The 15,003-nt window shown below is 50.6% G+C and overlaps 1 protein-coding gene across 1 annotated transcript in view; it reads right to left on the bottom strand.

The window, feature by feature from the left end:
- Positions 1-1,348: 1,348 nt before the first annotated feature.
- The window catches only part of LOC149341071 (uncharacterized), a 35,291-nt gene continuing 21,636 nt past the window's right edge, over positions 1,349-15,003 (bottom strand). The window contains exons 2-3 of the mRNA XM_089542918.1: positions 7,974-8,036; positions 1,349-6,752 (exon numbers count right to left, since the gene is read on the bottom strand). Coding sequence (XP_089399044.1) covers positions 5,337-6,752; positions 7,974-8,036 — 1,479 coding nt within the window. The 3' untranslated portion in view covers positions 1,349-5,336. The remainder of the gene's footprint in view (positions 6,753-7,973; positions 8,037-15,003) is intronic.

Genomic DNA, 15,003 nt, shown 5'->3' with positions numbered 1-15,003 from the left:
TAAGCTTGAGAAGGGTGATGACGAGAAGTCCTCGTATCCTCCAAGAAATCTGTATCGCTGGCGATGTTTAAGGAACCACCAGGCAGGACCAAGAAGGAAACCACTTGGGCTCATTACTTTTGACAAAGACTGTACACATTGGGCGAAAAATTCGTTCAGTAGTCTCCGACGTGAGTGACGCAGGGCACTGCGTAAAATCTTTATTGATATATAGTCTCCTCACAAAAGGACAAGAACCGGAGAACGGAGCCCCTGCTCGAAGCCAACGGCATGCATTTAAATGTCACTATCCCTTGTTGGAACAATATGCAGGCAGCTCATGACGCTTAGTGCCGGCTTCGCTAGACTAATCAGATAATTCTGGGCACTGACGTTGAAAAGAGTGCCCCAGCGGAAGAGGACAATGCCTTTACAAACAGTGCAGAGCACTGACTGCCAACCTCTCTTTAGACCACAGCGACAGAAAAAAGCTAAAAAGTAGACTATAAAAACAAACATAAGCAGATTAATAAGATTAGCGTATTGACTTTTGACGAGAAAATTATGCTGTGCATGAAGAGTTCAAAGTCAGCGCCCAGCGCTGGTCGCCTGGGTCTTCAGTACTCGTCCTTCGTTTGACATCCCTGTGAAACAAGGTTCAGTCTGCAGAGCAAACGGTTATACTGTACTACTAGGCTGCAAATCGGCCAAAAGCACAAAGCTCCTGAATTGACGACTAGACGCTACTGTCGAGCACCCATAATGCGTTTCCTTCCAGAGAGTAAAACCTTGCCGACAACTGTTGAGAACGTTCTGCAGATATACACCAAGCGTTGTACACTTGGTCCACGCAAAATTTTAAGGTTTCTGGCCATACTACAGAAGAAAAAAATGGAGGAGACACTTAAACTCCGCCTTAAGGATGCCTGCCACCTGCTATGGTGGTCAGCTTGCTCACTATCCGGTGGGCAGTTTGTGATGACGCCACAAGGTCACATGACTTTGATTGTTTCTCCGGGGATTTTTCGCTTACAGCGCCGATGCCGAACGACGGCGTCACCGGATTTTCTGCACAACGGGAGCCTTAACGCTGTGACAATAACAAGCTCATTTGTCTAATGCGGGCGACAAGCCACCCGTTACAAAAGCAAGTCCTTACCTTTGCGCACCGGTAGGGCATTAAGCCACCGCCGCTCCGACGTATGTAGAACGAGGTAACAAAATAGGTGAAGAGATAGAGCTAAGAGAAATGCACAGAAGGATCCGCATATGCGACACCAGAAGCTGCTTTCTCCGGGACTCGGACTGGCACACAAGACACCGCAGCGCCGGCGTCTCGTCGTGAGAAAGAGGAAACAAGAAGCCATCATCTTTCGCTAACATCCTTTATTTGCCCCCATAGAATAACTGTTTGTGTGTGAGTGTATATAGCATCTGTGTACGCTCCGCGGAGAAAGAGATAGACCGTTCGAGGCCCCCACGCTCGTCTAGCGCATGCGCTCGCAAGAGACGCGCGTTCGGTCGCGACGCATGCAGCTCACCCAGCAGCGATCTCGGGACCTATCGTCCACGTGCAGATGCTCTCCCCCATAAGGAACTGAGTGTTCAACCCTAAATGCACTATGCTCGAGTCTCGTGATAATAGCGAATAGGGCAATAACAGAGGTAATGCAGTTCCGGAAGATGGTAGAGGATTGTACACGTTTGCGGTCACGTAGACATCGTAGTTAAAGTACAGCGAAAGAAAGAACAGCGAGACGGTCACAATTCCGTGGCAAGTTTCGTGCCAGAGGATAGAATAAGAATTAATTTTGACGCAGCTCGAGGCGTCGAGTAGGTCTTTGGCCAGAGAGAGCTGGTCTGTGGTGAGCCAGAGGGTGCGATGTGAGAGGAAGGTTTGTGTCGACCCAAACTTTTTGCAAGCTTGTTACGCAGACAACGCTTATTCAGCACTATGAGCGAATACGCCGCTTCCGTGATGCAGTGTGAACCCAAAAAGCTTTTGCGCAGTAAATGCAAAAATGATAGCGACCGTAGTGAACTGCCGGCGGCATCATGGAAGATTTGCGGAAACTGTGTTGCATCAACGCTTCCGTTCACTCTCCACGGTCGATGTCGGTTGACGACACCTCTTTGGGGGTCTTTCAAAATCTCGTTCTATATAGGAAAAGGCCTGTACCAGTCGTTGTCAAAAATACGCACGACTTGTACAAACCGTCGTATGGCAGTTCAGAGGCAATTGTACTATGCTGATTAAAAAATGCTATCTCTTGCCCGTAGCTCTGTGTTATGTCCTCTGGCCTCAGGAGGAAGTGTTAGAATGTGACTCGCGGACGACGGAGGACTGCGACGCTCAAAAAGGTGCGCTGTACATACCACGATCGGAAGCACGGAAGGTGCCTACTGTAAATGCGTTGCAAAATGTAAGATGTTTGCCTTGGGTACGGCAGGTACATTCTGTTTAACATTAAGATTAAAATCCGAAATTATTTGAATAGTTAAAAGGAACCTTTCTAACAGCGCCTTCAGCATACACGTCACGTATTGCTAGTCACGCGGTCTTCCTAACACTGCAGCTTCGTTTCACAGTGCAGAGTAAGCTCAGGAGCGGACCGCATCTCCATTCTGCAGCGATAAGTAACTCGTCACGTCTTGTGCCGAGATGATTTGGCGTGGTCTGAAGCGACCAGTACATCCAAAGCGTATTCATGTGTCATCCTGCATAAAGTATCTCGCGAAGAGAGAGATAAACCTGGGCACGGTAGACGTACGATGCCGTCGCTCCTCTAAGCGAGAGCGTATGTCGCCGAAGGATCCCTTCTGAACTCTGAAATTTGATGATCGGGGGAACACGCGGACATTTAGCTGAAGGAAATTCCTGACGTCCAGATGCAGTAGTCACAGACTCGTAGACCTCTATGAACGACACCTCGTCCGCAGCATTCGCCAACAGCAAATTCAATTCCTTCACCACACATCTTAGAGGACAAGGTGAACCTATAGCATTGTCACTTCTGTCGAGTACACTGCTGGGTGGCGTCAAGCCCGTATACTGGCCGCCATAGTGAGATCGTATTCCGTCAGTTCTTGTGCTACTTTTTCTCTCTAGTTTCATTATTTTTCTCTTGTTATTTTTCTCGAGTTGTCTCCACCGCCCGTTGACGCACCCGGTAAAATAACCCGTCTGCAATGGATCTTGACATTACACGCACACCACCTGGACACGCACCGGTATCTAACTGTGCAGGTGTTGTCTTGGTCTGGATCGATTCACGAAAACGAGAATGAGTGCGGCAACACCAGCGCATCAATGCACGCGCTTCACAGCGCCGGGGCGACCGAGCGGACGTCTCCCATGCTCGCAGCGAAACCATCCTCGACCCTCCCTGAAGAGCGTGGGGGCTCCGACGGCGGAGCACTGGCCTAAGGCACACCGACTGCACCGAGGACCACGGCGGCCGCGTCTGGAGGCCCAGTTGCGAGGGGACCGCTTTCATTCTTCTGCTGAGGGGAAACACCTTGAACAATCCAAATTTAACGTATGTAAGGGGCGCGACAGGCATGCGAAGCAAGACACATCGTTAACTATAGTCTTTGATGCTGTTACTCGTACAGCAACTCTTGCGCAGAGTTACACTATACTCCTGTCCTTGGACCCAACATTTCGCGCTTTCGGTAGCCTCGGAGGTACTCAAACAAGGCTCAACTGCTGTCTGTGTCCGCGGGGTGGTATGCATGACTTTAGTAGAAGCGCACTCGTATTGTGCCGTTGTTTGCCGGCGAAGTGTAAGTGGCGAACGCAGCCGTAGGTGCACACGAGGTCCACACTGGACTTCGTTGTTAAAGAAACGCCTGCCTAAAGCAAGAGGCTTGACGCTGGGCTGCCCGCGAGGTTTTAACTTTGGTCCATTCCGCGAGAGGAGGGCAACGCCTTTGCCGGACTGCTAGTTTGAAGTCGCTAACGGCGAGTGCTTTGAGCAACATACTAAACCCTTGCTTTCTCTATTCGTCGATATTTTTCGCGCTATGTACTAGGCCTGCGTTTTCCCCATCGCACGTCGCCTCTGCAGAACAACATGGCGACAATCCTGCCACCTTTGGTCGCACCCTTTAATTAGGTGCGGTGGCGGCCCCCTGGCAACCGGATGGGGCAGCCAGTCCTGTCAATGCGCTGGCGCTGTTTCATTTCCAAACGCCACTAAGTCGGACTCGGCTCACGTTAACCGCGGTGGTCGGCGTGTGTTCCTGCCGCACGCAGGCTTTTCTTGCCGTGGCCGTTTGGGCGCTTTGACAGAACTGTGTGCGAACAAAGTGACCACGCCAGATGTTGCTGTTGGCACCCGAGGTCGCGGGGGAGGCGGTGGCGAGAGCGCAGCATGCTCACAGAGCACGATACAGCGTGAAGTTATGTTAATGTTAACGTAGAATAAGGTTCAGGTTGAATAGGTTTAGAGTTAAGAGAAAATTCATTCGTTCACACCAAAGGATTCCAACAGCACACTCTCGGAGTGCGTACTCCTCAGTGTATCCGAAAACAAATGGTGAGCCGGATTTATTCGAAATCTCAGGTATGCCAGCACCTGACTTTTCCTCCCTTGGAGCTCGAACTGTTCTTTTGCGGACACCAGTTTTCAAGCCCCTACTAGTGCTACGTGTGCCGTGCTTGTAGATACTTCCTACTGCTCTGCCCAGCTTAAAATCCAAATTTGTCACTTGTTTCCTAGTTCTGGAATGAACTAATACTGTTTCAAACACTTAATCATTCGCTGTTTGGGCTACAATAAAGAAAAAAATAGTGTTGACGTGACAAACAAGCAAAGAAGTGCGGCAACGGGCAACGGCAGAGCGGTGCACGTCACTGGCACGACTTTTGGCGCGCGCCGCCTTCCCCGCGGCCTCCGAGTAGCGCTGGCACGGTTGGCCGCCGCGGCCTCGGCTGCACGACACTCAATACTGAACTCGGGTGGACGACTCTGTGGGAAGACTACGGGAAGAGATTGCCTATGTACAGACACCGGGGGAGGGGGGGCCCCTCTTTGGCACGTTCTCGTCGTGGGGCAGCCCTTGCTCGCTGCCGGCCGGGCGTCGTCGTCGCCTCGGTTTCGTTGTGCTCGTCCGCTGGACCCCGCGGGCAGCTCCGGTCCGTCCGGTACCTGGTGTTGTGCAACCCGGGCTGCCGTGGAGGGCGCGAGTGGCGGCTCTTGTTGAGCGGGGGCCGCGGGATACTTTGAAGGGTCGTCGCCGCCCTCTGTCGGGGGGCCGCGACTGGCCTCGGGGACCTCCATCGCGAAGGGGGCGCCTTCGCGAGGAGGTCCTCGTCTCTGGGCAGTCAAGTCTCCGTCGGCGGAGAAAGCCGTCTAGTTGATGTCTGGCACGCGCCGGTGACGTGCGCCCGCTCGCAGCGCCCGCAGTGGCGAGCCCAGCAGGCTGGGGAAGCCCGCCATCTTGGAGCGCAGCTGGCTGCGAAGCGACGTCCGGCGGCGGTCGGGCGAGTCCGGCTGCAGCAGGGGCGCCCTGTCCTGGAGCACGATCTTGGGCGACGAGGCGCTGACCAACAGGTCGGAGGCACCCGGCGCGACGCGGCAGAACGCAGCCTCGAGCATCGCCTCCGGTTCTTCTTTCTCCGGGATGGGCAGCAGCAGGGTGGGCCGCCGCACGTGCAGGTCGCGGAACTTCTCGAAGCGCGACGGCGGCCGCGGCTTGGGCGGCGGAGGCCGCACTGTGAGCGGCAGCAGCGTCGCGGATCCGCCTGCGGGGCTCACCCGGTGCTGGCGACGACTGCGCACCTCGCCGGGCGGCGGGGCCAGCACCACGCTGGACAGCGCCGCCGGGCAGAGGGCCTTGTCTTTCGGCGCGGAGGTCGCCGGTGGCGGGGACGATTTGGCCGTGGGGGGAGGAGGAGGCTGCAGCCTGGGTGGCTCTGGTCGATTTGGGGACGTCTTGGCCTCTGGAGGAGCGACGCGCTGTTTCGGTGACGCCCCAGGGCTCGTCTTCGAGGCAGGCGTCCTCGGAGGGGGCGTCGTCGTAGTCGTCCTGGATTCTTTCTCTGGTGTGCCCGCTGGAGATTTGGGGACGGGGGTTCTGGGGCTCCGTGCTGGAACGGGTGGTGGCGGACAAGTGGTCTTTGGCGGCTCTGTGGGCGAGCGGACGGGAGGAGGTGGGTGCACGACTGCTCGCGTGAGCCCACTGCGGCGCCCTCGGACCACGTCGGGAGCCTTCTCGGGACTCGTGGGGCAGCTCGAGGTCGGGCTCGACGCCACCGAATTTGTCGGTGGAGGAGATGCCCGGCGCCCGATGGATCCGCTCGAAGACGGCGTCGGAGAGGACAGGCGCCCGACTGAGCTGCTGGAAGTGGTCCGCGGTGGGGAAGCCAGCCGCCCGACGGAGCTGCTGGAGGCGGCGGACGAAGCGAGAGAGGAGTTGCTCCGGTGCCGGTGGAAGCGGCACGCCTCGGCACTGTGCCGGTAGTGGCTGGCAGGCAGCGGTTCCACAGGACCGCGAAGGTCCTGCGGCCAAGGGTTGGACGCCCTGCCTTGACCAAGCGCCTCGCAGGGTGCCAGCAGGGCCCGTGCACCCGGCGTCACGGGCGTGGCGTGGCCGGTCGATGAGTGCTTGAGGCGCACGATCTTGGTGCGACAGATGACGCATCGCAGGGGCAGCACGCGCTGCGACACGGCCACCTGGATGGTCTTGACGAAGCACTTGCGGCACACCACGCGGTGGCCGCACGGGAACGTCTGCATGCTCGCCTTGGCACTCACGCACACCACGCACTGCGAGAGACAGAGTAGGGCATAAGGTTACGCCCAGTGCTTACTGCATCTACCTTAGGTGCTATGCATGCACCTAGCAGGGACCGAAAGCTCAATCTTTGGAGATTCACGGCAGAAATCCGAGGTGCCTTTATCGGTTAAACTTGCAGTCCTTTGGTGCCACTTAGGTAAGAATCAAAACCAAGCGCTCTCTTGCGTGTCACGGCAGGGACGAAGGCAGATGTGCGTTTTCCTTTCCTGCATAACGTACTGCCCCAATAGCTTTTCCGACTTTCAGATGAAGAGGATCGTTGCGCAAAGGTATAGTTCTGCACACTGAAAACGCTGGAGCTCTACGAGGCTACAGTTGCTCAGGTCGTGATAAGGGGACACACAGTAGTCCGAAACCGTCTAAGAATGAACGATAAAGGGCTTCTGCCTGCATCACCAGTGTATCGCAAGTTTAATCCAACTGTAAAAATTGCTTAAATGGCCCTAGAGAGGGAAATGGGCGCTTAATACAGCCGATGGTGAATATAAATAAGTAGAGAAAATAGTAGAATAGCTCCCCTGGCTGTAATATCGCTTCTAGTATTTTCTCTTTTAATTCATTTTCATTTTTGCATGTACTAAGCTCCCATCGCCGCCTCTTACACCATTTAATGTTATTTTACAATCCGATTAAGCCTGCAGGCAGAGAATTTCAGTCAGTTTTTTTGGGCGCCTTAAGGACAGATGTTAGGTCGAGATCGGGGAAAGGACAGGTCTCTTCATGCAACATTGGTGTAAGGCGGATGCACGTCAGTTATAGGTGGAAGGGAAAGAGGAGGGCCTCTAACCGAACCCATATGCTTCAAAAACATTCATTAGTGTAAGCGTTTAGGAAAAGCATTTCATGCTTAAAAATACTGATATCGCCTACCCCAAACTACGTCAAGTGTCAAGAATATGATGGAAGGAACAGAACAAATGAAAAATGCCCCTGCCCTTTCTACTTGGTATAACCGGCTTCTACGCCGAAGGCATGCTTTAGGGTGAACGAATAATAAAAAAAGACGCCGTGCCCTCACTGTGAAAAGTATAAAAAGAAAAAAAATTAAGATTTATTCGGCAACAACTCCTGATGGTTTATTGCAGCCGTCATCCGTTTGCCCATGAGGCATGCGTAGCCCACTATACGATCATGCTATCTGTGGCATACCTCGCTGGCCCTTTTGAAAACTCTTGTTTAGTGCGACTCACCTCTTCTTCTTGGCTCGTAGCCAGCTCTGGTTCATGCTCTTCTAACTTTGTGAGCAGCTTGTCCTGCAAAGTAACAAAAAAAATGGAAGAATGAGTCAGTTTTAAAAACTAAAGCGCTTGCGTTGGCGTAAAGCATGCACACGACCTGTCTTAATGTAATTTTTCTGGCACTGCCATCGATGACCACCGTCGCGTAAAACATTGTACGTAAGCATGTGTTCAGTGAACTTCTCTGTATCAAACTACGAATGCATTCCAGAGAGACTGCGGAAGAAAGAGACAGGCAGCTATGACGGGACGAAGCCCAAACTTTCTTGCAAGTTCATGTCTCGTAACTTGTCCCTACTTGTAACAGAGAAGTAGCCAGGGATAGAGAGAGGGAGGCCACGTAGGTTACGGGAGGGCACAAACAAGAAAAAAATAAACAGCGATAGAAGAGAGCTCGGCGAGAACGAGCACTTGTTTTGAGTCGTGTGTTTGCGCCCATCACGCCGGATACGCATGGCCGCCCACGCATTATGAGCAAGACAGAGTGGTTGTTTGCGCCGATGGCGCCCAGAATTTGCTCATCTTTCCAGCACCGATAGCAAGCAATACGTTTTACGAAGATTGCTTCCAACATCGTGCCACCGTCGATTGGTCTTGGAAGCTTCCCCGACCATCGACCCGTCAACGTGACTCTCAGTGCATAAGGCCTGGCCGCGAGGGCTCCTTGTCGCGGTAGTAGCGCATCACGGTATAGCGACCGAATTAAAGGGAAGCTTTGGCGTACTCAGGTACATCAGCGCTCGTTACAGAACTCGCAAAGGTGGTGAGAAGTAGCACAGTGCGACTTGTAACTTGGTTAGTGAGTTTTCATGCCATTTCTTTTTTTATATACATAATTCTTTCCTCGCATAAATCAGAACAACGCCCGTTAAACGCTAAGTAAAAAGTTTTCCTCTTTGTCACAAATCCAGGTCAGTTCCTCACAGGGAGATATTTTTGATGTTCTGCAGAGACTCATTAAAGTATGCAAGCACGCAGAAAGGGCGCTTCATTAACAGTGTTTTGGCATCACAGTGCTCGTTGCTATCTAGCATCACGAACTCGCATTTGTTTTTTTGTAGGTGCATGCGCGCAGAACTGCGCCCTTCGGCGATGTCGTTCGCCGGTGTGGGCTGTGGAAATTGAAGAACGTAATGATTTTTTTTTCACGGCCTCCACGATAAATTTCGAGCAATGCATGTCAGGTCAGGAGTGTTCCCTCAGTGTCTCACGAGCCTTCATGGTGGTTGTGGACAGAGCGCCCCGTGCAGGAGACGCCATCTTGAGCCTGAATAGAATTGGTACGGCTTCCCACCCTGGCATCGTGATTTGTCTATGTTAAGATGAGTGTGCCAGATTGGAAGTTGACTGTTTGCCGTCGAGCGTGTGAAGTTGACCTTACCCCTTCGTGCAGCTTAGATTACGTTTCGTCCAACGCAGTGGTAAGTATGAAACGCTCTTAGTTCCCATTCTAGGCGAACTCAGGCTAACATCATCCGAACGTGAAGAGGAACATGAGACCCATCCTGAAGAGGAATATGAAGAAGCACATGAAGCCGAACTTATCCAAAACATCCCCAACTTTTCCGTTAGAATGGTAGGCAGGAGAAAAAAAAAAAATCTTTTTCGCCATACTTGCAGCCCGGAGCGGGATTTCAAGTCAGCACTGACGTAAACAGAACAGCTTTCTTTGCCGATGGTTTAAACTAGCCTGCCATCGGCGCAGACTACAATGCAACCTGCTCTATCTGGTGGTTTCTCGAGCTGCACAATGTAGATCATCGTCTTCGACATCTGTCATCCTTGTTCTCGCGCTTTCAAATGCCCGTTGCCAGGCTGGCATCGCGACTTATATTCGGCCGGTTGAATCAAGACATAGAAAGAGACTGCAATATTTCCACCGGCTGTTCGTGTAGCTACACACGGAGGTTACAACGCGGACCAAACGCGTAGCTAAGGCAGGTGAAGACAGTGAGCGCTACGGCACGCCAAACAGAGAAAGCAGCCAGGGACTCGGAACACACTGTACAGCCCAAAAAACAAAAGTGGCTGAACGCGGCGGCACTTGAAGCACCAAGAGCGGCAAAGGAAGACAAGCGGGCTGTTTAGCCAAAAAAAAAAATCGGCTGATCGTGGAGGCTCATCAATCCGCGAAAGCAGCCAAGGAGACCATCCGCGCTGGCCCGATCAACAGAGCCGGTGAAGATGGGGGCATGCTCAGAAGCCAATAAGCCTGGCCAATACCCGAGTGCCAGTATCTATGAGCCGTCCTCGACAGCACTAAGCCTTTCCGGCAATGTATTTCATGCTTACACCATTACATTAACATTGAGTCTGTACAGGACAATAATACCACCCGGTAATCCCACATCTTCCCCACCCCCCTGCTCTTTTTGTTTGTTTTGCCATGCATGAGCAATAACAATCACTGCATTCCAACTGTCCCTCGAGACCATCTAGAAGGTAAGGGAACATTGAGGCCCTATTTCGGATCTCACGGTAAAGCTCCACGCGCGCTTCACTCGGCCACCGAAAGAGAGGGCGCACTGGACATGCTGTGGCAGAGGGCAGGTGGCGAGCCGTCAGCCGAAGTGAGACCGCACTGCTAGCGAGACAGTTGCTCCCGCCCTCGAAGGAAGCCTTGGCAGCACCGTCCCCTTTCCCTCCCCTCTTCGCTCCCTCCTATCTCCCTGCCAAGCCGGGCCCGGGCACTGCTATTGATTCCGTCCGGGGGGATGGGTGTGACGTCAAACGACTTCTCGGGTCGAGCTGCGCGGCTCCTGATCGAAGACGCAGAAGCTCCCAGATGCCCCCCTCTCCACTCCACCTTTCCCCGCTGGTTCGACTGGTGACCCTTGACAGAAGCGCCACCTGTCAACGAGAGTGGCGGTGGGTGTCGCCAGAAGCGGTCTCCCCGAAAAGAAAATAATGAGGAGGCAGCGAGCGCACTATTGGGAAGAAGGAGAAGATGCACGACGACAATCTTGAAAACGACTGCATTTTTCTCGCAGGGTGCAGTGGTCGCAGACGTAAGTGCATAGCAGACCAGATTTTATTTTCCCGGGAGGAGGAGGAGGAGGAGGAGGAAAAATTTTATTTGACGCCCCGTGAAAAGGACCAATCGAGGCCCGTTGGGGATTTGCTGACACCCACTGAAAGGGCGGAGGAAGGAGAACGGTGAGAAAAATCAGGAAAATTAATGGCAGAGTTACGCGAGTACAGAACGTGTTCTGTATCTGCCCTGATCTCCGGACAGTTGGGACAGTGGGCTGTATCGCGCCATCTGATGTTGCAGAGTATTAGTGGGGCGAGAGGAGTGTCAGTCAACTTTGCGGAGGATGTGTGCGCGCTCCGTGTTGAGTGACTTGTGCGGTAGAGAATAAATTATGCGGTTTTTTCTGACGTTCTTGCAGTGTTTCCAGGAAGCTCTAATCTTTCCTAAACATTGCTCTGAAATAGTGCACGGAGCAGGTCTGCGCTTGCGAAGCACATGCGAAAGCTATTGTGCGCGTAAATATCAAATTTAATTCAATGCCCTTGCCACCGCCATCAACGCGTGCGCTGAGTAAAAGCAGTCATGATGCAGGGGATATATTGCGACACAACAGTGCACCATAGTTATCAACAATGGCAATAAGCGTGCATTGTCCGGTGCAGGACCGAGACCGCGCATTATCTTGAATACCTTCCAATTGTCTTATAGTTACAAGTTACTGTCACCCATCCAATGTTTACGAGTGTTCTTACCTCATCTGTATTCGAACGGCGGGAAAATATGCTAAAAATGTGCAGATCATCGCTCCTGACGATCGATTCAAGCGAAAAGCGCCATTTATATATTTATAGTGGCGTGGAATAGGTGGTGGAGTTATGTTTCCTGAGCATCTACTCGGTGCTTTGTCGTTAAACAATTATGGTAGATACAAAAGGGATCTTGCATAGCCGGATCAAGACGCAGTGAGCAGATTTTCGCTAAACATTGGGATCAATGCTACGTTGCACTTCATTTCTTGAAACTCTTAAATGAGTACATCAATCTTTATTGACCATCGTGTTAAAGCTTCCCTCTCACAGGAGCTGAACAGCTCGAGAAATCGCACCCACAAATTCTGGACACGCAAATTTTTCAGTGGAACGCAAGTTTCCATGTATCGTAAGATTTCACTATAACAACCAGAATATCCAGGGTTCTCTCGTCGGCAGAATTGCATTTTTTTATACTGAAGCTTTTGTTTTCGTCAAAATCATTACCCATTTGTTTTCTATAGCAGTCTTAACCGCTCGATGGGAGCGATGAACAAGCTTTAAAAGAAAGATTTTGCTATGCATCGGAAGAATGAACCATTACTTTCAATATTTCCAAAACAGAACCTTACAATATTCCACAGTTGCCTCACGGTTAAAGTTGATGTCCAAGAATACTTGACTTGAGATGCTGTGTTCATTGTTCGCATGACACTCATGGCACCAATGGCGTCATGAGAAAAACTAAAAAGTGAAATAGGCATCATACGGGGTGCCTATTTCGTAATATTGCAGGAAAAAAAACGAATTGAGAGAAGCAAAAAGTAAAAAAAAGGCAATATAGTGCACCGTAGGGCAGAAAATGACTGAGAGAGGAAACACAAAAAGTTGTATATTCTTCTTACTGTGCGCCTATACCGACGCGGTTCAGGATGTAAAATGTGGTAAACAAAGCAAGTAGAAAAAGCTCTCAGGAAGAAAACGGTCCACAAGTTAGCAATGCGGGAAACTGTGCAACCGCTGAGTGTCTTGCACGAGAGCGGATGTTCTGCTTCGACCCACTTAGAAGAGCAGAACACAAATGTAATGAAAGAAAACCTGGCAGAAATAAGCGCAAAGCCTGCGGTTAAAAGGAGGCAGGGCAACTCGAAGGACACTGAATAGAAAGCAACTAAGGAAATGTGAAAAAAAAAGGATTATTCAACAAGGTACCGTTTATTTGGAAGTTCATGGAATACAAATGTTCGATGAAATAAACGATTTACATAATTTATGGAGCCACACTTGCAGTTTGCTTTTTAAGAAGCGATAAGCTGGAGGGTCACTGAGTCAGCAAAATAATGAGGCAGCAAAAACTCGTTATTCAATCAAAATGTTCACTATAGAAAAAGGAATTAAAAATTTCCGTGACGAGATATCGGTGAAGTATCGGACGGCAGGCGGTTCCGCGCAGACGACGCGAGGGGAATGATGGATGACTGAGAAATTCGTCGGTGTTGTAGGCTGCGATACAGTTTTCGTGACAGCGACTTGTTCTGGACAGATGATAAGGGGAAAGAATGACAAATTGGCTCCCTACTTCGCAGCTACGCCTCAAGGGCGGTGCTGTCTTGCGCTGTCGAAAACAGCGCTTTCTCTTGGGGACGCGCGTTCCTGTGCACTTTGAAGTAAGGAAAACCAGATATCAGGATCTATTTCAAATGCCTCTGTTCCATAAAGGACGCGTGCACGGGTTCTGAATGAACATTCTTTTATGTATGTTTAATTTCAAAGCAGAATGTCCGTATGGAAGCAAGTGTGAATGAGCATCGCTATAAGAGACACCTTTTGATTATTTGAGTGCTGTGGATATTTAAATTTAGGTTATATGTTTTCTACCCGCCCCGATACTTGCATGTAGTTAGAAAGTAGATTACGGTATCACTGTAGGCTAAGTGAGCAGATAGTCTAATGAAGACAGTTACGCTGCCGAGACAAATTGAGACAGTTTGAAATAGAGAGCAAGAGAGAAAGAAACCCTTTTATTGAAAATCAGAAATTTTAGCCGGCATGAAAAATTCGCTGACATGCTACTCTGCGTTGGGAAGGGAATTGGAGATAGAAAGACGGAAGGAGATAGCTAGGCGCACAAAATTATAAAGTAAAGAAGTAAATGAAGTGAAAAAAAATAAATAAAAATAAATGGGCATTGAATTATCAACGAGCAATGCTGCAATATACTGAATGGTTAAGTGGAAAGTCCTAAGTCACTGAGAAAGCTCCCAGCATGAAGAGTGCATAACAGTGAGACGTACGGAATATTAGAGTTTGTCAGACAATCGATTTACCAATAGTAGGATGCCAGCGTCCCCCATAAAAGCAGCGCTCCGAGGGTTACGTGCCTGAGCATAGGGAGCAATAAATGGAAGCTTCGACCATGGCGCAGAGAAATCAACGTCACTACAATTAGAACCAGAATATGACAGGCTGCTAAGGTCGCGCGATGCTGTTATAATGTCACAGAGCTTTTCATAACAATGAAGAGGACTCAAGCTACAACAGAACCATGCGCTTAAAAGCGAACTAAGAAAGCACCAAAGACGCATTCACACCTGTGAGTCGCATATGTTATGCAACTGATCTTGGACGATTTGGTACGGTTCCTCCCCGCTTTTCTAGGGCTCGGAGACCATAACGAACCGACGAAATCCGCTACTCGCAAGTATGAATGCACCTTAACACTTGGAGATAAGGGCGACCTCGGGAGTATGATAGGCGAACTAAAACTTTCTCTGACTAGTTTGCTGCTAGCTGTCACGTACACCCGTCGAAACTAACCTTTTAAAAAGGGAGTGCTACTTCGAACTGAGAAGTTCCGTCTTTGCGAAACGTAACCAGTTTAAGGAGTTTGCTTCTAAGGCGTATAGGGCAGCCGTTCCGGCACTCTTAATGACCAAAAGGTATCGAAAAAGGAAGAGAACACTTCTCCTTACGTTAACCAGACTTAGAAAATAAAGGGAAACTGCAGAGGTTTTAGAATTCGACGAGCTTAAAAGGGTCGAATGTATGAAACTTGCAGGTGAATAATGCGAAATAATTTTGGGCTAGGATTTGACTCAATCGCCAATTAAAATCGCAACGGCCTCTAAGTTTCTCCGCAGGCCACTGCGCCAAGTGGGGCGCGTGTGATGACGTCAACTGCGGTATCGATACATTTCCAAACCCTAAACGCTTGTTTTGTTAGAAAAAAACCACCGCCACCGCATGCAAAGCCCGCCGA

The sequence above is a fragment of the Amblyomma mixtum genome, chromosome 5 (genome assembly GCF_055824585.1).
Source record: "Amblyomma mixtum isolate Tamu chromosome 5, ASM5582458v1, whole genome shotgun sequence".
Lineage (NCBI taxonomy): Eukaryota > Metazoa > Arthropoda > Arachnida > Ixodida > Ixodidae > Amblyomma > Amblyomma mixtum.
The sequence above is the reverse complement of the archived record's forward strand: the minus strand, read 5'-3'. Positions and strand labels throughout refer to the sequence as shown.